At 49.1% G+C, this 20,144-nt stretch overlaps 8 protein-coding genes and 2 non-coding genes across 10 annotated transcripts; 6 read left to right on the forward strand and 4 right to left on the reverse strand.

The window, feature by feature from the left end:
• Positions 1-1,261: 1,261 nt before the first annotated feature.
• On the forward strand, positions 1,262-2,276 carry FOBCDRAFT_324991 (uncharacterized protein; the record flags this gene model as incomplete). The annotated part of the gene is made up of 5 exons (XM_031193885.3): positions 1,262-1,329; positions 1,375-1,608; positions 1,664-1,882; positions 1,941-1,999; positions 2,049-2,276. Exons 1-5 carry the CDS (start codon positions 1,284-1,286, stop codon positions 2,274-2,276), a joined length of 786 nt encoding a protein of 261 aa, XP_031030506.2. The 5' UTR covers positions 1,262-1,283.
• A 101-nt stretch (positions 2,277-2,377) lies between these two features.
• On the forward strand, positions 2,378-2,467 carry FOBCDRAFT_t290. Its single transcript has one exon. It is a non-coding gene; the product is annotated as a tRNA-Ala (tRNA).
• Positions 2,468-2,886: 419 nt separating this feature from the next.
• On the forward strand, positions 2,887-3,770 carry FOBCDRAFT_254663 (glutathione S-transferase). The gene is made up of 2 exons (XM_031193886.3): positions 2,887-3,313; positions 3,396-3,770. Exons 1-2 carry the CDS (start codon positions 2,950-2,952, stop codon positions 3,704-3,706), a joined length of 675 nt encoding a protein of 224 aa, XP_031030507.2. The 5' UTR covers positions 2,887-2,949; the 3' UTR covers positions 3,707-3,770.
• Positions 3,771-5,027: 1,257 nt separating this feature from the next.
• On the forward strand, positions 5,028-6,695 carry FOBCDRAFT_234567 (uncharacterized protein). Its single transcript, XM_031193887.3, has 6 exons — positions 5,028-5,109; positions 5,182-5,409; positions 5,468-5,670; positions 5,723-5,811; positions 5,861-6,025; positions 6,081-6,695. Exons 1-6 carry the CDS (start codon positions 5,089-5,091, stop codon positions 6,410-6,412), a joined length of 1,038 nt encoding a protein of 345 aa, XP_031030508.2. The 5' UTR covers positions 5,028-5,088; the 3' UTR covers positions 6,413-6,695.
• A 263-nt stretch (positions 6,696-6,958) lies between these two features.
• FOBCDRAFT_254665 (transmembrane amino acid transporter protein-domain-containing protein) lies at positions 6,959-8,505 on the reverse strand (the record flags this gene model as incomplete). The annotated part of the gene is made up of 4 exons (XM_059611137.1): positions 6,959-7,748; positions 7,799-8,042; positions 8,084-8,281; positions 8,328-8,505. 4 exons carry the CDS (start codon positions 8,503-8,505, stop codon positions 6,959-6,961), a joined length of 1,410 nt encoding a protein of 469 aa, XP_059466423.1.
• A 474-nt stretch (positions 8,506-8,979) lies between these two features.
• On the forward strand, positions 8,980-10,359 carry FOBCDRAFT_193629 (uncharacterized protein). Its single transcript, XM_054707863.2, has 4 exons — positions 8,980-9,344; positions 9,399-9,726; positions 9,847-10,047; positions 10,095-10,359. The coding sequence occupies exons 1-4, from the start codon at positions 9,086-9,088 to the stop codon at positions 10,222-10,224; spliced, it is 918 nt and encodes a 305-aa protein (XP_054563838.1). The 5' UTR covers positions 8,980-9,085; the 3' UTR covers positions 10,225-10,359.
• Positions 10,284-15,100, reverse strand: FOBCDRAFT_266090 (amidase signature domain-containing protein; the record flags this gene model as incomplete). The annotated part of the gene is made up of 7 exons (XM_059611373.1): positions 10,284-10,546; positions 10,592-11,995; positions 12,084-12,338; positions 12,393-12,749; positions 12,797-13,049; positions 13,422-15,009; positions 15,072-15,100. The coding sequence occupies 7 exons, from the start codon at positions 15,098-15,100 to the stop codon at positions 10,284-10,286; spliced, it is 4,149 nt and encodes a 1,382-aa protein (XP_059468205.1).
• A 384-nt stretch (positions 15,101-15,484) lies between these two features.
• FOBCDRAFT_193637 (chaperonin 10-like protein) lies at positions 15,485-16,633 on the forward strand (the record flags this gene model as incomplete). Its single annotated transcript, XM_031193893.2, has 2 exons — positions 15,485-15,538; positions 15,593-16,633. 2 exons carry the CDS (start codon positions 15,485-15,487, stop codon positions 16,631-16,633), a joined length of 1,095 nt encoding a protein of 364 aa, XP_031030514.2.
• A 798-nt stretch (positions 16,634-17,431) lies between these two features.
• Positions 17,432-18,049, reverse strand: FOBCDRAFT_282510 (uncharacterized protein; the record flags this gene model as incomplete). The annotated part of the gene is made up of 2 exons (XM_059611620.1): positions 17,432-17,599; positions 17,801-18,049. 2 exons carry the CDS (start codon positions 18,047-18,049, stop codon positions 17,432-17,434), a joined length of 417 nt encoding a protein of 138 aa, XP_059466424.1.
• Positions 18,050-19,828: 1,779 nt separating this feature from the next.
• Positions 19,829-19,925, reverse strand: FOBCDRAFT_t296. Its single transcript has one exon. It is a non-coding gene; the product is annotated as a tRNA-OTHER (tRNA).
• Positions 19,926-20,144: the final 219 nt, after the last annotated feature.

Consider the following 20,144-nt stretch of genomic DNA (forward strand, 5'->3'; position numbering starts at 1 on the left):
CTTGTTTTGGCCTCCTTTGGACCTTTCCCCGGATTCAAGAGAGACAGGAAATGGCTAGCGGGGTCTGGAGCCGATCGTGCGCTATGTCGGAGCCGATCGAAGTGAGTCGGTTGTAGAAGAAGGAAGACGGCAGTTTGTGGATGCGAATCAGGTGGGAATGCCATGCTTCTAATTCGCTCTCTTCAGATGATGGACTTGTCAAGATGGCTTGGCACAATGTTTGTCTCTCAATCCTTTGGGCGCCCTATTGTTTGCGCACTAATTCGGTACGCGTCGCGTTAATTGACAGGTAAAGCTCCATCTCAACGAGGTACACGCTGCGTATCCTAAGGAGACTCCAGAGATTCTAGGTATGTACAGCCATAAAATTAGGCACGATTCTCGAAATTGAATTCCGCGATGAAGCCGATCTCGCAGGCGAAAATGGGGATATGGCTCGTTTCCGCCTCACTGCGTCTTGGCTACGGTGGAGTCTCCTGTCAAAATGACTGTGCAGTGGTGTGACACAGGACCCATCAATATCTCTTTACCGAGCTGTCAGATAACGGTCTTTGATAAGCGATTGACATCAGGATATGATCTTTAGATGAGGCTGATCTTGTCGCTCGCCTGAGCATCTCTGAGTTTTCTTGTACATGAACTGAGAAGCAAGTCTGAGTGTCAGACGAGACTGCAAAACGACATGATGTCGCTACCATTCGTCGATGGACTCTCTTGTAGAATTGAGTTTTGCACAAGAATTATAAGCATAAAAGTTATCTATACAAGAGTAGTTAATTGAGGTCTTGTTAAACCAACGGGCAGTGCACCATTAAGTTGTTTATAAAAATTCTCAGTCAGCGTGACATATTTTTCCTTCAGATCATTTATCTTTCCAGCCAACGTCCAACCCATCCAGTTAATACAACTATTTCGAGAATCAGACTTCAGAGAATAATACGTGAGAAACCCATTGAGTTGACAGATTCTGGTGATTGATGTAAGCGTGTTAAAACCGAACATGCCCATGACAATGCCCCTACCCTGCATTGGGGCGATTGATGGAGGGTCTTGGAGGGCGACTCCAACTCACCCCACAGGTTGGAGTAACTCCACTTTAGAGATAAGATAACACCGATAACGATAACGTTGGAGCTTAGCGTCAGCAGCATCACAGCACGTACGTTACTCTGTAACTATGAGATAAGAACTACGCCGGTATCGCCACGTTCAGAGTCCCCCCCAGTCCAATCTAGAGCTTTTCTAACCTACTATTAACGAACTCTCAAAGTCGACTAACAAATATGTCGATCTTCAACGGCGTTGCACTCGTGACTGGGGCTGCCTCGGGTAAGGACCCTGTAACCTTTGCCGATTCAGCTAACTCGTTGTAAGGTATCGGACGCGAGACAGCTTTATCCTTTGCACGAGAAGGATGTAAGAAAATTGTTATAGTTGACCGTGATGCAAAAAAGCTCGACGACACAGAATTGGCCATTAAAGAGACCTTCCGGGATGTCCAGGTCCTCGCTGTACCAACAGATATCTCCAAAGAGGAAGACATTGAGAACCTATATAGTGAAACTATCAAAGCATTCGGCAGAGTAGACTATGTTGTCAATGGTGCTGGTAAGAGTTGTGTTGATACTGAAGAGTGGCTTGTTAACGACTGATGGTATCATAGGCGTGTTGAGCAACAACAAGAGGTCTCATGAGTCTTCCGTTGAGGAATTCGATATGATCAATAATGTCAACTACCGCGGATGTTGGCTATCCTCTCGCGCTGCTATTAAATGTATGCTCAAGCAAGACCCTCTCCCTACGCATGATGGAAGACCTGGTGTTCGAGGAAGCATTGTCAATATCGCCTCACAATTGGGAGTGGTTGGTCGGCCAGCAGCACGTAAGTGAGAATATATTAGCTCATATCGGACTTTTGTGCTAATACTTGTCAATGACAGCGGCCTACTGCGGTAGTAAAGCAGCCGTAATTAGCATGACAAGATGCGATGCTATTGATGTATGTTCCTCGCCGTCATAATATTTGGTAAAGTTACTGACTTGTGTAGTACTCCAAAGATCTGATTCGTGTCAACGCCGTTTGTCCTGGTCTCATTGACACAGCGATGACCCGACCTCAAGCTGATGTCTTGAGTCCCGCAATCAACATCGCTCCGATGGGACGAATGGGTAGCCCGCAGGAAGTGGCTGATTGCATATTGTTTCTTGCCAGTAGTAAGGCTAGCTTTGTGCAGGGATCTGCGATGATGGTTGATGGTGGATATGTCATTAATTAGTTGCAGCTGTCGCTGTAATAGAATTCTCTTTCAATGAACTGTTTGAGGTTCAATCATATTCTGCAACAGTGAGCAATCCCTCAACCAATCAGAAATCGTTCGGGCGAATGGTTTAGTGGTATAATACTCCCTTAGCATGATTCATCAGAATAATCTGGGAGTGGTCCAGGGTTCGATTCCCTGTTCGTCCAACTTCAGTGGTTAGATTCCACTTCTACCATCTTTTTGTCCTTTGTCGCTCTGGTCCGACCAGCTTTTTGGGGCAATTCATGTTAGCTTTGGCAATGTCTTTGAGTTACTGGGCATTTCATGAAGTAATGGTTTGCAGACCGAAAGTAGATACCTTATGTATTGGCCTCCAACTCCATTTTGGTCGTAGCGACCCCATTCATCTCCACTACCTATGTCATGATGTTGCAGTCCACCAATCATCGTTACCAATTCTTCGTCGGCATTGACGAGATGGGTCGGGATAGCACCAGTGAAACCTCATAACGTAGTTTGAGACGTGATTTCAAATCATCTCCACCAGCAGTAGCTTCTAGACTTCGTGTTCCCTTCAACAAGTATATAAGTTTGTACCCAGCACCGTGGCAATCAGCAGCCATATCAACGAACCGCTCTATATAAGAAAGTTACAGGGTCTCAAATCTCAAAACATCCAATATTCAACATGTCTTCTATCAAGCCCCTCATCCTACACGCCCATACCACCGGCCCCAACCCTTTCAAGGTGGCCATTCTCCTTGAGGCTCTCAACATCCCATACGCCGTCAAGCTCTGGCAGTTTGGAGATGCACCCAATGGTGTCAAGGGTGAACGCTTCCTCAAGATCAACCCCAATGGCCGCGTTCCAGCTTTGGAAGATCCCAATACGAATGTAACCAGCTGGGAATCTCTTGCATGCATGAACTACATCCTCCGCGTCTATGATACCGAGAACAAGTTTGGTGCACGACAGGAAGCTGGTGAGCAAGGACGAGCTGATGTCGACGCGTGGACCAGCTTCCTTGTTAGCACTCTCGGGCCATTCTTAGGTAAGCTAACTTTCCAAGAACCCTCACTACTATCTCTCTACGAGGTATATCTAGGCAACACGTCGAAACTAACACTCAGTAGGTCAGTGTAATTGGTTTCGTCATTATAACAACGTCAAGAATGAGAATGCATATGAGAGATATCAAGCCCAGGCCTATCGATGCTTTGGAGTTTTGGAGGAGCAGCTGAAGAAACACGGTGGAGACTGGATCTTGGCCGGGGATAGGCCGAATGTCGTTGACTTTCACTTTGAGCCTTGGATGAGACAGTATGAGTATGCTGGTTTGAGTTTGAATGATTATCCAAAGGTGAAGGCGTGGTTGGATCGTGTCCAGGCGTTGCCTGAGGTGAAACGAGCGTATGAGATGATCAAGGCTGGGGAGGAGGTTTAAACACAACAAGTGTAAAGCGAGATACTTACATTTGTCGAAATACAACCCAATTGTTACGATCTCACGGAAAAATGCCACCACGGATTGTCGACTGTGACGATATCATTGACGGGGTCATCATGCGTAGCGCATATCTTGGTGATTGCTTCATAGTGACGGACTTGGAAAGCAAGAGTGCATAGTTGACAGCTTTGGAGGGACTGGAAGCAGAAAGTTTGGTCTATACAAGTTTGAAAGAGTGGAGGTATAACTATCACTTGTTCTCTTGTGACGACCGCGTATATGGATTCATCATCACCGTCCTCCAAATTTAACGAAGTTGTCACGAGCGAGCGATAGAAACTTTCAGCCACATGTCTCAGCCGCAAATTGCCCTTCTGATAGACACTTTCAATTGGCAAAGCCGCGGAATTGGCCCTCCTGATGTTGACCTAAGACATTTATTGCCCCGAGTCATGTCTCAGGAGCCTTTGCCCCTGGCGCTATAAAATTTTTGGTAGCGCAAGTTTATGGTTGCATGTGCGTCCGTCAGCCACTGGAACCTGTTGCCTATCTCAGAAGGTGGTTGGTTGGTGCTTCTAGCTGAAAAGAGATGATGGCTTGCGAGATAGGGGGACACGGAGCTTATCAAGCGCATCCTAACCACATTGAGATTACGGCGTCCTTGAACTGATTGCCTCCTTCACCTGTATGTCCACACACAATCCAAGCCACGTCCGGATTTGCAGAGGAGGTACAGTAGGCATGTAATGCGCTGATCAATGCCGTGTCGTACTGCTGTTCCAGCCAGTTATGCACAGCAGTTCAAGCGCGCCACACTTGCAGTTCTTCTCACCACAAATTGTACATGCTGTTTCAAGAATCCATGTTCATCTTCCTGGCATTGGCGCCAAGTCGATCCGTCAGGATCAGCAAGCGGGCCGAAATCTACGGTCCCACTCGGACTTGACGTTTTGGTATGCAATGGCTATCGATATGTTGTACATCTCTACGGACAGACTCCTTTCAAGGCTCTTGTCAAAGCTATAGGTACCAATTACCATATTTATCTTCTGTTGCGGTACAATACTTTGGCAGGTATGCAGCCGAGGTCTAATTCAGAGGAGGGACTTGTCGAATGCTGTTATCGGATCACTCCGAGCAAGCATGTGCCACGCCATCAAAGCGCTCAGACATGTACAACCCCATCGAGAATAGTGCCGAGTTCTAGCTAAGCCAAGCTTTAAACTCTAAAGTCTAGTGGTTGGTTTCAGTGAAACGTTAAAAGCTAAATGTGCTGCCGTCCGCCAGCGGAATTTTCCTTCTTCATTTACCCATGTCCCCTTCCTGTCGCATCTCTGTTCGGCGGTAGAACCGAGGCTGTGGCCGCCAGCCAAGCATCAATGAATATCAATACTTCTATTGTAGGTTTGTCGAACACATACTACTCAGATTACTTGGGTTCACATTCCTTGGTACTAACTGAACTTGCGTAGGCTATACAAGCAGTACTGCTTGTTTTGGCATTAGCTGTCCTTGTTCTACGAACCTGGGCGCATTACCTCCTTAAGCAGAACTTACTCAACCTGTCGGATATCTTTGCATGGCTAGGATGGGTCTTCAGCTTAGGATGGTTCATCTGCTCAACACTCGCGCTCCAAATCCTCATCGATAACCCCGCGGTCGGAGCAGAACTCGTAGTTAACTCGGTTGAGTACTTAAAAGTATGACGACACAGCGGCTGTGAATGGGAAATCATGATGCTGATAAACTTTCTTACAGACTGTACTGGTAGCTGAGTACTTCTTTGATACTGGGATTTACTTCCCCAAGATATCCATTGTTCTCTTCTACTGGACTTTAATTCCCAGGGTTCTGGAAACCTTGAGAAGAGCATTACTCGGAATCTCGATTTATCTCGGTTGCGCTCTGCTTGCATCGGTTCTTACGAACACTCTCATATGCCTGCCCTTCTCCGATAATTGGTTAGTCCAATTGTAGTCTTGCCAAAGCTCATGAACTGACTGGCATCATCAGGTCTATCGAGAATCAGCTAAAATCAGCGTGGAACTCATATCCTTCCTTCTGTATCCAGTGGGCTCTCAACTTCTCGACGGATTTGCTAAGTATGTTTCGAATGCCTCGTTTACTTTTACGTTTCTAATATGGGCTCAGTATTTATCTATCCATTCTTCCTGCTGAAGCACTTGAGATTGCGAAAAGAACAAAAGATTGGTCTCATTGGCGTCTTTTCCTTGGGAACCATCACATTGATAGTCAGCCTTTCCCGATTCATCGCGTACAATGTGACCGATTTTGAGCTCGAAGACGAAGCCGGCAGTACGTTCTGACACCAAAGCCCTCTTTCACATGCACAAGCTGACCTAGTGCATAGATACGTTATCTCTCGCCGAAATGAGTACCGCCGTTATAGTCGTTTGTCTCCCGGGCCTTCGAACATTCATCGTACGGTCGAAAAAGTCTACAAATCGCTCGTCTTCACACCAGCTCAGCGGCTACGGCAACCACACACGGATCGGAGTAGGACAAACATCCAAGACAGGCACACATAAAGGACAAGCCCCGCCATCGTCGTATGCGAAATGGGGCGTTAGAGATGACGAGATCGAGTTGGTAACTCATATACGCGTTTCCCACGAACTGGCGAATCCAGACGCTTGCAGCGCGAGCGAACAAAGCGCAACGAGTCGAAATTTGGGATTATGATCTTCACAATAGAGTTTGGCGTTGGAGGAACTAGATACATGATTTATGAAATAAGAGGTTTTGGGATTCAACAGCATAAATGCACGTGCTATCACACTGGATGCTTCACACACGATGGCTGTTACATATTGGATAAACGAACAGAGTATGATATCATTTGACATGTCTTTGAGAGACCGCGAAGCCTGAAAGTTCCATATTAGACGGAAGATAGGCTCCAATAGTTAGCTCAGAAGTCAGGCCCCTACCGAGAGTAATACTTTACTGACTAATATAAAGAACCTGCCGCCTCTACACCAAGACTACCGAATGCATCTGGGGCCTAACGAATATTAGATCAGACCATCTCCAGCGGCTTCTCCCCTGCCCTCCTGTTATCCTGTGTATTGCCACGCTTGGTGCGATAGGCGGATTGCCCGAAAGGCATCTGTAATCACCGTTTGCTCTATTACAGCAATATTGAAATACTTCTGCCATGGAAAAGGGGGGCAATGGACTAAATAAGCTTGAATTTAAAACTGTATACTAGGCTTGAGTCATAAGAATCTACCTATCATTGTTCTCACAACTGAAGGCTCCTCCAATAAGTCCCTGTGAATAAGCATCGATGATGTTTTGAATAACACCATAAGTTCCACCAATAGTCAAGAACACAGAAAGCGCAATCATCAACCAGTTCAGATAGTAAACAATAACCTGCCACATCTTTCCCTTTCGATAGTGCTGGTGATCGTACACCCAAAGATATCCAGGCAGACCGAGTGCGAGAGGTGAAAAGGTTAGACTTCCTGCGAGAGCCAGGAGGTAGTTGAAGATAGGGATTCCAGAAGCGAGGAGGAACGAAACAGCCGACATGGCAGTAGTGCATCCCAGCCAAACTGCCCAGTGGACCACGGTGTTCTTCTGGAAGTGCTCTGAGTGTCGAAGGAGTCGAACGAAGAGGTACTTAGCTGCGACGTGGACATACAGACAGGCACTGACAAGGAGACCAGTGAGGCCAATACCATAAGCGACCTTCTTGATGGTTGGGCCTGCACTTCCTAGAGATGGCGAAGCAACCCATTGACCGCAATACTTGTAGACGACAAGCGAGAAAGTCAGGTATGAAGCAGTGACGATACCCATGCAGAGGTAGACGGCCTTGTTGTAGTCTCGAGGTCGGCGCATCTCAGAGATGACTGGCAGGAAGGCGGAAGTTCCAGCACCACTGCAGAAGATTGTAGAGACTGACGTGATGGCCGCAACAAAAGTGGGATGGCCGATAACATGGTAGCCGAAGTCGTAGTCTCCGGTTTGAGGAGCAGCAGCAGGTCGATCGAGGGTTGTAACGCCGACGCTAAGAAATGTCAGAGGGAAAAAAAAGAATAAGGGATGTGAGAGACTTACACGACGATGAAAACAGCGACGTAAACTGTCAAAAAACCAGCCCAGGTGAGCCAAGCAATGTTCTCAAACTTGCGGACACTAGCAAGAATAAGAACAGCAATGGTCGCCACTAACATGAACCAATTGGTACAGATAGCATGGTTGCTAAGAACGTTAAGCGCAACAGAGGTACCGAAGATTCCTGACGCGCCCACAATCGCATATGTGACGAGGAACAAAACTCCAACGACCTCTGAAACGGTGACTATTAGTCTTTGTGCATATAATACAGTCAGGCTTTCTTACCCTTTAGCCAAGTGCCGCCAACTACATTCGCCATATCGGCGATACTGTGGCAGCCGGCATGTCTGTTTCGGAAGTTTCCTTGGACAATGGCACAGTAGGTGTTGAGACCTTGCCACCCAAGGACATTAATGGCGCCAGGGAGAGCACCAAGGACGAACATGGCACTCGGGATTGTGAGGACGCCAGTTGCGAAAATGACTTGAAGAGTTAGCTTGAGATTCAAAGACATGTTACAACCACTTACCCTTCAGAAAGATGACAGAGGCCTGAATCCACCCGACAGTGCGGAAGTCAACCTTTCCAGGAATTTTCTGAAAGACCTCTCCATCATCAACTCCCTCCTGTCTTCCAAGCTCAATGCTTCCATTGCTGAGCATACCACCAGACTGCTTCTCGCCTTTCTCTCCTTCAGAAGAACTCATATTGGTCGAAGTAATGTTCATAAGAGATTGATGAAGAAATAAGATTGATGATGCAGGACTCAAAAACGATGGGATCGACCTGTCTATTATCACTTGTCGATCAACACCGGCAGTCCTCGCCAAGCTCAACTTTATCAAGAACCCAGCAATATCTCCTTGTGGATGCTTCATCAAAGTCCAATGATAAGGTCTGGGGTAAAAACAACCCCCGTAAAACTCTGGGGAAGATCCTGACTCGTAGAGTGATAAGAGAGTTGGAGCATAGCGTTGGAGTTGGAGACTAGCGTGAGATTAGTTCTGGGGTGAATGATACCCCATGATAGAGTAGTGGCTGATAAGCGTCATTACCCCTCTATTAGTTATCGGTATTGGCGAATCTTTGGGTTGGAGACGCGGGGGAGACTGCCGCATGCGTGATTCTTGAGGGTCCAGATTCTAGAATCTTGACGTATTTCTAGCCACAGCTATCTGAACCCTTGACTTCCTAGAGGTTTTTCACATCACTATTGCACCTGCATATCGTGTTCCAGTCCTGAACTGATCCCCACTCCTTTCCATTGTCACCAAAACAAACGCCACCATGCCTAAGCGTATTCTATGCTCGTACGGTGTTGATGTTGACGCCGTCGCTGGATGGCTCGGCTCCTATGGAGGTGAAGACTCACCCAGCGATATCTCCCGTGGCTTGTTCGCAGGAACACATGGAACTCGCCGAATGTTGAAGCTGTTCGACAAGTACAACATCAAGGCGACATGGTTCATCCCCGGGCACAGTCTCGAGACTTTCCCCGAAGAATGCGCAATGGTCCGTGATGCCGGGCATGAGATAGGGCTCCATGGTTCGTGATGTGACTATCTAGCATTAACCCTTGCAACTAACGGCGATCCGATAGGTTACTCTCATGAGAATCCTTCCGACATGACACTAGAGCAACAACGTGATGTCTTGGAAAAGACTCACAAGATGCTTACAGAGTTCTGCGGCAAGCCTCCTCGCGGAAGCGTCGCCCCTTGGTGGGAGACTAGTAAAGAGGGCGTCGATCTGATGCTGAGCTATGGCATCGAGTATGATCACTCAATGTCTCATGACGATTGCCATATGTACTGGCTACGCACTAATGATAGCTGGACCAAGATCGACTATAAGCAAAAGGCTGAGACTTGGATGAAGCCATTGGTAAAGGGGCAGGATACAGGACTTGTTGAGATTCCAGCAAACTGGTATTTGGATGAGGTGAGTCTTTCCAGTAATTAATACGAGATTTGACAGCTAACGTTTATCACAGTATGTTCATCTCGTATTTTAGAATGCGGCTGTGACTGACCCTGACACTTTGATAGCCTTCCTCCCATGATGTTCATCAAAGACGCCCCCAACAGCCACGGCTGGGTCAACTCTCGAGATGTTGAAGATCTGTGGCGAGATCACTTTGACTACTTCTACCGCGAATACGCCGATGATCCCGATGAGATCTGCGTGTTTCCTCTTACAGTTCATCCGGATGTTTCCGGTCGGCCGCATGCTCTGCTGATGCACGAGAGGTAAACGACAAAGTCTTCCAGGTGAAGTTCAAGCTGACAGTAGACAGGTTGATTGAGTACATCAACAAGCATGAAGGTGTTGAGTGGGTGACGATGGAGCAGATGTGTGATGAGTTCAAGAAGAAGAATAAGCCCCCAAAGGGAGCTGTTATGCCCAAGGCTCAGGAACAGAAGTAGGGTATTATTGGTAGTCATGAATAAAGCGTTTCAAGAGCCTATGTTGTCAGGTGAAGATATCAGCCGATGTTCTTGTGAATAAGTATTTCCCGATACTTTTCCAACCCAACACCTATGATGTTGATGAAAGGCCATTGGGTGTTACTCTTGAAGAAATGTGCCCATATCTTCAAAACTGCCAGGCATAGGTTGCTTGGATCTCGGAAGTCCAGAAGAGTTGGGTTATCCGTGTCAGCGCCTTGATCAAAGTCGACGACCGTGTATGCCTCCTCGACGATGCATCTGACCCAGTGCAAGATCCTGTCTTCGCTATCTGAGATATCTGTTAGGACCAAGTATTGGGGCTTTCAATCAAAAGCAGACTTACCACTCAGCGGGTGCTCGGCAAGTGTTTCCCCAAGTTTTGACAGCCATTTGCTCAATAGTACAGCGCAGTCCAGACCAGAGAGCGAGTGCCTCACACTCCAGAAGAAGGCTTGACTTCTTGCAACACGGTCAACGCCCAAGCGGACCGGGATTCCAATCATGTGAGCCGAGTAGAGGAGTGCGGCAATCACGCCGTCACTCCTCTCGATATCGGGGCTGCCTGCGATGGCATTGGCGATACGCTGCGGATCCCGTGTCTCGAGTTGTCTGTATGGACCCAAGTGCAGATATATGCGCACATATGCTAATGACAGAAGGGAGCTGGAAGTAAAAGGGATCGGTCCGTTCTCGTTGTTCGGGTCGAGGGTTGACTCTGGGGCTTGTTGCCAGCACGAAGTCCACGAGCGCAAACCTCGTTCGAGTTTCTCAACCTCTTCGCTCGGAAGGACAGCCGAGCTGCTGGTCACCGGAAGGCTCAGATCTCGTACGATGTGTATTCTCTGAAGTAGGCCATGGAGCAGGACATAATTGCCTAGTGGCGTAGGAATTGGCAATAGTGGCGCTGTGTCATTCTTGTTCTTAAGCAGCAATGACAACGCTTCTCGGAAGAACAACTGTGGCTCTTGGATCTCTTTTGTTGCAATACGCCACAAGGCTGGAGTTGGCGCTTTCCACTCCTTTGTAGAGCATGGTAGTCGCAGACCAATCTCGTTACTACGGAGTGTTGGATAGACGTTGTAAGCGATACTGTGGGTATGAAGGAAGGAAAAGCCGATGAGCTTTGAGCGCCTGTTCGACTCTTGCTTGATCCACGTCTTCCATTCGTGCCAGAGTGAGTTGCCGTCGCTTGGTTGATCTGATGGTGTTGGCGATGCGGGCTCATCGACGTCCTCAAGGCCAGAGTTTCGAAGGACCTGAGTGAGAATGCCCTGCAATGCGAAGGACTCCTGGACCATTGATGCTTTGGGTTCCCATGTTGCGAAGCCCATGAGGGTGATCAAAGCTCTGATAGTTTCGACCGCTGCATCGTTGCCAGCATCGCTCCGACGACCATTATGTGGTACGGCATGCGGTATAGGAACTGAGGACACACCAAATGAGTCTGCGTCCCTTCTCAGTCTCTCCATCAGTAGAGCCTTTCCAGCGAAGAACAATCTCTCTGAGGCTCTCGACTCGAAACAGTACTGCGCTCCGATGGCGGCGATGCCGAAGATCAACTCAGGTGAGTGATCGTTGATCTGCCATGTCGGTATGTGAATGAACGGCATATGGGTATGAAAGCCGCCGAAGAAAGAGGTCACATAACGCGTGAGAGCGTGTCTCGATGGGACACAAAAGGCTGGGTCCAGGAGATGCGAGTGGTCAAGGATAGATGTTTTGAGTTTCAATCTTTGCTCTTCGGTGACTTTAAACGGTCGTGTTTCAGGGTCAATAGCCCTTGGATCTGTCCGTGTGAGTGATCACGTCGATCAAGGTCTGAAGCCAAGACTTACTGTCGGTGTCAGAGACATAGTTGGATATCCGATTACCCGTAGGTGCAGAAGGAAGCCATGAGCTGAAAGGCGTCCCAGCTCGGGTTGGAGCTCCTTGCCGGGGAGAGGTCTCTTCATTATCGTCTTGCGTAAGCCCGGGATCGATGGGTTCCTCATGCCTGTCAGGGTCGCCGAAGAAAGGGCTCCACTCAGCCGAGAGTCCAACGCCGTCGAGGAAACTGGTGAACTCGCGAAAGTGGGTGTCAAAGTCGACGCCTTTTCTAAGTCAGCTGTGTTGATCGAGAAATAGATGGGACTGAGAGTACTGACCGCTGTCAAGCATCTGTGGTGACAGAAAGTTGGGAACGAATTGACCATCGTCTGCACTCGGTTGATGTTGCACTTGTTCATTCACTGTCTGAGGAACAGCAACAGGAAGCTGCATCGGCTGCTGTGTTCTTGCACAGAACCATGGGTCAACACTTAGGCCGGAGAGTGACACAGCCGCAGCCAAGTCTGGATCACCGATGCTATCATTCCCTTGTTGTACGACAGTCACATTACCTTGGGCAGGTTCAGGCGATGGGACGTCGCCCTCATGCTCGGCTAGCCTTTGATGACGCGTGAGCAGGTCGCGTCTTGCAAATGACGCCCCGCAATGGCACAAAAACGGCTTCTCTTTGGTATCTACATCAAATCAGCTACCCTATCTTCAATCAGATCACAAGACTCACGTGTTCTGACGTGCCTCTCGAGATGCTCCGTTCGTTTGAAGGTGCGCCCGCAATGTGGACACATGCGTAGATTGACTCCAGCCCCATTGTAACCCACTCTTTGTCGCTTGTTTGGAGTGTCGTATGTGCCAATGTTGTCACCCATTCTGCAGCAATGACTCCAAGAGTTGGAGAGGAATCGTGACGGAGGGGGCGAATGGGGTAGTGCATCGTTTATCATGGAGTCGTGGGTGGGGCAGGCTTGGAGTAGCGTCTGATAGCGTTATCTTTGGGGTGTCATCGCGGGCAGATAATCAACTAACAGAATAGGGCAGAGATAACACGGTATCGCGTTAATCACATATCATCCTGGAGAACGGACAACTTGATCGGGGATGGGTACGTAGAGGTTTCGACGATATTGCAAAAGTTAGAGAAAATTACGAAGAGATATTAGCAGCTTTAGACTAAGACGAGATGAGATTCTGAAGGTCTAGGCGAAATCCCGTAACTTGTCATGTAAAGCGTTCAACAAGCACGCGCGGCAAATGATCAAAGGTAATCTGCATAACAATATAGTGATGCTCCTTCTAAAGGCGCCAAACACCGGCCTCTACAGATGTGAAGATTCTCTGACGCGTCGGACCTCGTTCAGCACATCCTCCGTCTCTTCAACTGTAGACTTTCCCTCCTGCTCCCAGTCAAAACTACTCTCTAGCGCTTTCGCAACGTTCAGAACCTTTTTCTCTTGCCAGAGGCCACCAACGATCTGTAATCCAACTGGCAACAAAACACTCTCATCATCAACAGCCTTTGACCAACCAACAGGGAGCGACAGAGCGGGATTACCCGTGACGTTGAAGATGGCAGTGTTGTTCGTCATCCCAATGCTCGGCTCGAATGACTTGAGCACAGACTCTCGTGAGCCGTGACGCGGTGCGACGAAGGGTGTTGTTGGCATGATGATGACGTCGTATTCTTTGAACTTTGCTTCGTATGCATCGCGTATTTGCCGACCGATGTTGACTGTCTTTGCATAGAGACCGGGGAAATTGCGTGAGAGATAGATGCCGTTGATGACAGTGTTCTTGGTGGAAGGAAAGAGCTTCTCAAATTCAGAAGATGTCCATGGAAGACGGGCTTGCTCGAACTCTGTCAGGTAAAGACCTCGGCGGCCATTAGCTTGGCCCAGGATGCCTGCCGAACCGGATATGCGTTGCTGGATGGTCCATATTGAAGGGCCTTCTTTATGAAGGGGAATCGAAACCTCTTCGACAGTAGCACCGAGAGATTTGAGTCGGTTTATTGTGTCGAAAAAGGTTTGCTTTACACCTGGCTGTACCAGATCATTGTCGTAGCCTTCTTTCAGAACGCCGATTCGGAGGTTCTTGACGGATACACCGGCCAATGAGCCCAAGAAGTCGAAAGATCCTGCTGATGGTGCACCAAGTGATCGGTCGTCAATGCCGTCGTATCCTGCAATGACGTCCAAGCAAGCAGCAGCTTCGTCAACTGTCCGGGCGAGGGGTCCGGCATGATCATCAATCTGATCGCCACTCGTGATACCTGTATATGGGACAAGTCCATGCGTTGGCTTGAACCCGACGCAACCGCATAGCGAGGCTGGTACACGGATACTGCCTCCTTGATCTGTACCAATTGCTATATCGGCCAGACCGCCCGTGACAAGGGCTGCGCCTCCAGAGGTACTACCACCAGCGGAATATCCCTCTTTGCGCGGGTTATCGATCGTTCCTTGGGCGCTTGTGAAAGATGATGTCGAGTTGCAGAAGTTTTCACATGTCGCTGTTCCCGTAATCACAGCCCCTGCTTCAAGGACTCTCGTGACAACAGTGGCATCAGTTGACGGTGTCCAAGCGGGAAACGCATCGCTTCCAAAGAACTGCGGCACACCAGCTACAGCGATACAGTCTTTCAGACAAACCGACTTCCCCGCCAATGCAGAGCGCGACGACTTGTCGCCTTCGATGATGAAACGATGCGCCCAGGCATGACCATAGCTTTGCTCGTGTTCTTCGGGAAGATGGATGTTTTGACGGGGGAATCTTTCGATATCCGGGACGGGCTGATAGTCGGGGAGATTGGAGACACGTTCTGCGCAGTCATGAACAGCTGCGAGGAGGAGTTGGTATTCTGATGATTCTTCGGGGCGGATGGTGAGATTGATGGGGTCGAGTAGGGCCTCGACGTCGCCTGCTTGAACAGGGTTACCACTGCAAACAGTTATTAGTTTTTGTTCATACCCTGTGATGATTCGGCTCAAGAGTCGACATACGGTAGAATCTCTTTGAAGAAAACAGACATGGCTGCGGCGTCGATCGAGGCGGAATGGCGTGAGGTGTCGAAACGTACTAGCCAAGACAATCACAACCTAGAGGTAAACTTATCAGTTTATCAACATAGATAAAGTAACCCCGCCATTTCTCAGGATATTGTTCTTAATCTCAACCCGTTTCGTGGTCCACTCAAGCTGTTGGAGTACCTTGACCATGGCTGGAGACTTACCCCAAGATCCCTGTTGGGGTACTCCAACACCATGACATGACGGATAACGTAGGGTGGCGACAGAGCCCAGGCCGGGAGATAACACGGCAATCGGTTCTGCGGATTTGTAACAGTAGAGAGGCTTGTTGTTGATTTTCGAGATTGACACCGGGGAATTTTGTGAAACGAAGAGAAGCAATCACGATGGCGTCCAACACTGCATTGCCATCTCAAATGAGAGCGGCGTATATCGCGGAGGTGAGCATGACTACAAAGAATTAGTCGGAATGAATGAGCGCTAACAATTCCCAGTATAACAAACCGTATGCCTTGGGGGAGCGTCCACTGCCCTCCATCCGAGACACAGACATTCTCGTGCGGGTTCACGCTGCTGGATTTTGCCACTCAGACCTGCAAGTATTGCAAGGCGAGTTCGAGAGACCAGCGCCAATCGGCCTCATACCATCTCATGAGATAGCTGGAGTTGTTGCCAAATTGGGTAGCAACTACCAAGGTGATCTCAGAGTCGGCGATCGTGTTGGCGTCCTCAACTTCAAGCATGCTTGCAGCTCATGTGTAGGATGTCGCTTGACGCAAAGGAGAGGCGAAGAGCTTGATCCCAGATTCTGTGATAACCGAGAAACAGCTGGCTTCTTGCACGATGGAGGGTTTGCGGAGTATGCGTCTGCTGACCCGGAGACAACCGTGAAACTGCCGGACTCGATCTCGTTTGAGCAAGCTGCGCCGCTCACTTGTGCGGGAGCGACAGTATGGGGAAGTCTTGAGGGCGCCACAGCGGGAGTGAGCAGAGGGGAGACAATAGCGATCGTGGGTATTGGTGGACTCGGGCACTTGGGTGTGCAGTTCGCAAAAGCGCTCGGGTTCAAGGTCGTTGCGGTGGATAGCAGAGAAGCTGGTCGACAGTTAGCATCAGACGTGGAGAACTCAGCACTGAAGCCTGACCTTGTTGTGGATTCTTCCGACATCGCAGCGGCATCAAAAGCCATCTATGACTTCACAAACGGCGAGGGCGTCGCAGCAGCGGTTGTCTGCACCCCATCGTTAGAAGCGAATCGCTGGGCGCTCAGTATTCTGAGGATTAAAGGCACGCTGGGAATACTGGGTCTTCCTCAGAATCCATGGCAGTTCGACGCGGCGCCGATTGTGTTTCGAGAGTTGACGATAAAGGGGAGTTACGTGGCGGGGAGAGCGGCGACGGAGAGGATGATGAAGGTCGTGGAGGAGGCGGGCGTGAGGTCGCATTTGACAGTGTTGCCGTTTGAGAAGATTCCTGATATTGTTGAGATTTATGAGGATGCGGCGTTCAAGGGACGGATTGTTGTGCAAATATAAGCGAGGAAAGAGATGTATTGGCTTCAACTACCGTTGTCACCATGTGTCAGTGAGATGAAACAGCCTTTTAGGCGAAATTAGATTGTGCTTACAGTTATTCAGTGGAACGTCTGCTGGAAATGGAGTTTAAGCGGAAGGTGAATCTTGACGGTAAGGAGATGAGAGTGATTCATGCCACGCCCCAGGCTCCCAAATCCTAGCAAGCATCCGACAGCCAAACTCACAAGAGGCCTCAATCTCCATGGCTCACAAGGATACTACGCGCTTTTCTTTCTCTGCGTATCTGCCAGAAACATCGTATCACTTGTAGAAACATCACGCTTACTTGTTTCTCTGGATTGCATCACAAAAGGCTCCATGCATGGGAACGGACTCGTCATGTACTCATCATTGTGAGCTAGATGTGTTATTTGCAGTTGAGACCTGTGGCTTAGAGCTTATAATCACCACGCTCGTCATGTACTCGGTGGCCTGGCCTTTCATCTTGGTAATCTCGCTGTATACAGCCTGAGAATACAAATGGATTGATCCGACGCCGAGTTCCCATCACCCAACCTGCCCCAGCTTTGAGGACACCCTTTCGCCCGCAGGCACCGTTAGATGCCTCGCTCGATTCGGCCCAACATCGATTCCACGCTCGATGCGGGCCCCTATTCATAACCACCCCCAATTCACCCTGATCCCGACACAGGGCTATTGTGTGGGTAGTTGGTATGCTGCCTGAGGTGTGTTTTTGAGAGTGTTATTTTGAGTTGATGGACCTGACAGCTGATTCCTGCGTCCAGTGCCCTACCTCGATCAAGCCGGTCTGTCTGTCAAGGGGGCTGGAGACTTGATCATGAAGCTACCAAGGCTGAGACTGCCCGCAATCGGGCGAGGGTCGAAGCGACCAAAGCCGTTGGGGTTGCCGAACCCAACATCCCTCTGTGCAACAAGGCTGTTTGAAGCCACAGGAGGGAGCCCAAACTGCTGGCCGGTAGAGCAATCAAATGGGCTCTGTGGATGACTGGCCACTGGCTAGAGCTGAAACCTGAGCAACGGGGGGTAGAAATGATTATGTTCATGGCGATGGTATTCATGATCTCGCACCGGAGGTTGGTGAAGAGGATGTCGTTGTTACAAGAAAAGGTCAGGATGTTGCTAATTATTGAAGAGTGGCAAACTCACTTGTTTCACTTGGCTTTCTTGAGAGCAGCTGGATGGCAGGATCTCTTGAGTTTCGGAGCCAGAGTGATTCTCCTGCTTGAGACGCTCGAGGAGCTCGGGAATGGCCGCTGGGTTGTAGGCCGCCTGGAAGCCGCGCTGGTTGAGAAGACCCTGATGGCAGGTGTTGTCCCATGTCCGCTCGACAACTGGAATTCTCACAGGTATCCATTTGTCGCGAGATTCGCGTGGGCATTTGCAAGGGAAGGGCATAGCAGGGATAGTTGAATGAGGCTTGTCATGGTGCACGGTAACAATAGCCAGGGCTCAGTCCTGGGACATCTGATGATAGATCGCAAGGTAACAGGCGTGAAGTGCAAAGGGCATCGAGAGGAAATGAAAGGGGAGGGGAGGCTTGTGGAGAGTGAGGCCTTGGCAGCCGGCTTGTGCTTGGGTTGCAGTCAGCTTGAAGCTTCTCCATTCTCGGGGTCGGTGGACATACTGGAGATTGCCTGACTCCTCACTGTGAGCGAGATGTGGTTCTTCCTCTTCAGGTCAGCAGCCGAGAGCCCACATGCACTGAGGCAGTGACGACGCGTGATCGAGAGGGTAGAAATGATACTGAGTGCACAGCGAACAGCTGGCTTGGTGGAGTGAAGATATGGTGATAAATGAAGACGATGGCTCCCGTTCAAAGATTAAGAGGCACGAAGGAGGTTTGTGCGGGGGAGAACGAGGTGTAGCGAGTGGTTAGGGCTTTGCTTTGGAGGATAAACAAGCTGGAAGGCTGCCAGTGGCAGAGGGAGGGCAGGAGATTGTCAGGTCGCACCATGCCCCTTTTGGATGAGGGCTCAGAAGCTGGCCGGTCAGCCTTGGCTTCCAGGTATCCTATCTGTGAATTATCTGATCAAGGAAATGGACAACGACCGAGTTGCAGCGTCTATTAGTCTGACGGAGCGGTAAAGCCCTGGTAACCAAATCAGCCACGAGATGAGGCAAGCTTCAGCGATTGGCCATGAGCCCATAACGAAGCACACTCTACGACACAGCCCAAGATCGCGCACGGGACACCAGTCAAGTGTACTGACTTACAAGCCACTTTACACACGCGTAAGGGGAGACTACCGACATGTGTTCGCACAGATGCTGGCAATCTATCAAACTGCAAACAGGGAAGCGGCTCTGCTTGTTCCGCCCGCCGCAACATGTTCACAGATTGAAACGACCGCAATCACTGAACGTACCCCCCCCCCTGCTCTGATAGAATCGAAATACAGGCGCGGAAAAGGCTACTGAAGCTTTTCTTCGAACAATTACTTGAAGTGCATTTTGAACAAGACAAAGCTAGCCCGCACAACTTGGTGTTGCGCCTTGGTTCTTCGTCCACCCTGATACAGCTAGCGGAATGTGTTCTCTCCTTGTCCTCGAACTTCCCAGTTGAAAACTCCCCGACCAGGATCAAGTTGGTCGTCAAGTCAAGTCATGGGAGATTGCCAACCCACACGTTGTGTGCGGCTTCCGAGAGTAGATAGAACTCCACGCTGTAGTAAGAGAGTGGCAAACTGTAGTCCAGGCTATCGCATGAAGCGCACCGCCAATCACCCAAGAGATTGAGCACCTCAAGAGTTCATAATGGGAATGCCCTAACGCGAAGACTCGCAGGATATATCCCAACTTAGACTTGTGGTCTCGCCGTGTTGAGCAACGAATTACTAGAGAGATAATTTCAAAATATCCAAACATCTCTGGAGATGCGCCCTACCATTGCGCATAAGTGGCAGCTTTTTCATTCTCAGAGATGAGTTACAGCACTTTGACTTAACTGCTTGAATACCGATCCGCATACCAAGGCGAAGGATCATAAATACCAGCAAAGGAATAAATACTCTAATAATCTACATAAATAAGCCTCTTCAGAAACGAGACCATCTGTTACCAAAGACATAAGGCGCCATGTCACTACTCCATAGTACATGTCGTCATATTGAACACGTACTACAAATCAATCTTCGTCGACCAGGGGGCTCTCAGTGACAAAGACAAAAATAGGAATTCCTCCTGCAGGAATTGAACTCTGCCCCTCGCCGATATCTCAAACAGCCCCCGGAGGCGCTGCAGCTCGGCGTATGCACCACTACACCAAGGAGGATGTGAATGATAGAAAGGTGTTTGGTAACTGCCCTTGTACACCAGCCTGAGGGAAGGCATGTCCTAAATAAGAGGGTGGCTTTTCTTAGGGTAGGGTTGAATAAAGTTTAAGCATATTCTGGTTATAATATATAGTGCTTATATTTATATATATTACTCCATGGGGTTAAGAGCCGTTGAGTTTAATAATAACAATAAAGAGTGGCATAGTCATAAGAGA

The sequence above is a fragment of the Fusarium oxysporum genome, chromosome XII (assembly GCF_013085055.1).
Source record: "Fusarium oxysporum Fo47 chromosome XII, complete sequence".
NCBI classification, from domain to species: Eukaryota; Fungi; Ascomycota; class Sordariomycetes; order Hypocreales; family Nectriaceae; genus Fusarium; species Fusarium oxysporum.

Excerpts from the sequence above, each read along its gene's own strand:
- FOBCDRAFT_254663 (XM_031193886.3), top strand. The coding sequence starts at position 2,950 with ATGTCTTCTATCAAGCCCCTCATCCTACACGCCCATACCACCGGCCCC. Across the intron at positions 3,314-3,395 it reads CACTCTCGGGCCATTCTTAG|GTCAGTGTAATTGGTTTCGT; the intron begins GTAAGCTAACTT and ends AACACTCAGTAG.
- FOBCDRAFT_234567 (XM_031193887.3), top strand. The coding sequence starts at position 5,089 with ATGAATATCAATACTTCTATT. Across the intron at positions 5,410-5,467 it reads ACTCGGTTGAGTACTTAAAA|ACTGTACTGGTAGCTGAGTA; the intron begins GTATGACGACAC and ends ACTTTCTTACAG. Across the intron at positions 5,812-5,860 it reads CTTCTCGACGGATTTGCTAA|TATTTATCTATCCATTCTTC; the intron begins GTATGTTTCGAA and ends ATATGGGCTCAG.
- FOBCDRAFT_193629 (XM_054707863.2), top strand. The coding sequence starts at position 9,086 with ATGCCTAAGCGTATTCTATGCTCGTACGGTGTTGATGTTGACGCCGTC. Across the intron at positions 9,345-9,398 it reads GCATGAGATAGGGCTCCATG|GTTACTCTCATGAGAATCCT; the intron begins GTTCGTGATGTG and ends GCGATCCGATAG. Across the intron at positions 10,048-10,094 it reads GCTCTGCTGATGCACGAGAG|GTTGATTGAGTACATCAACA; the intron begins GTAAACGACAAA and ends GACAGTAGACAG.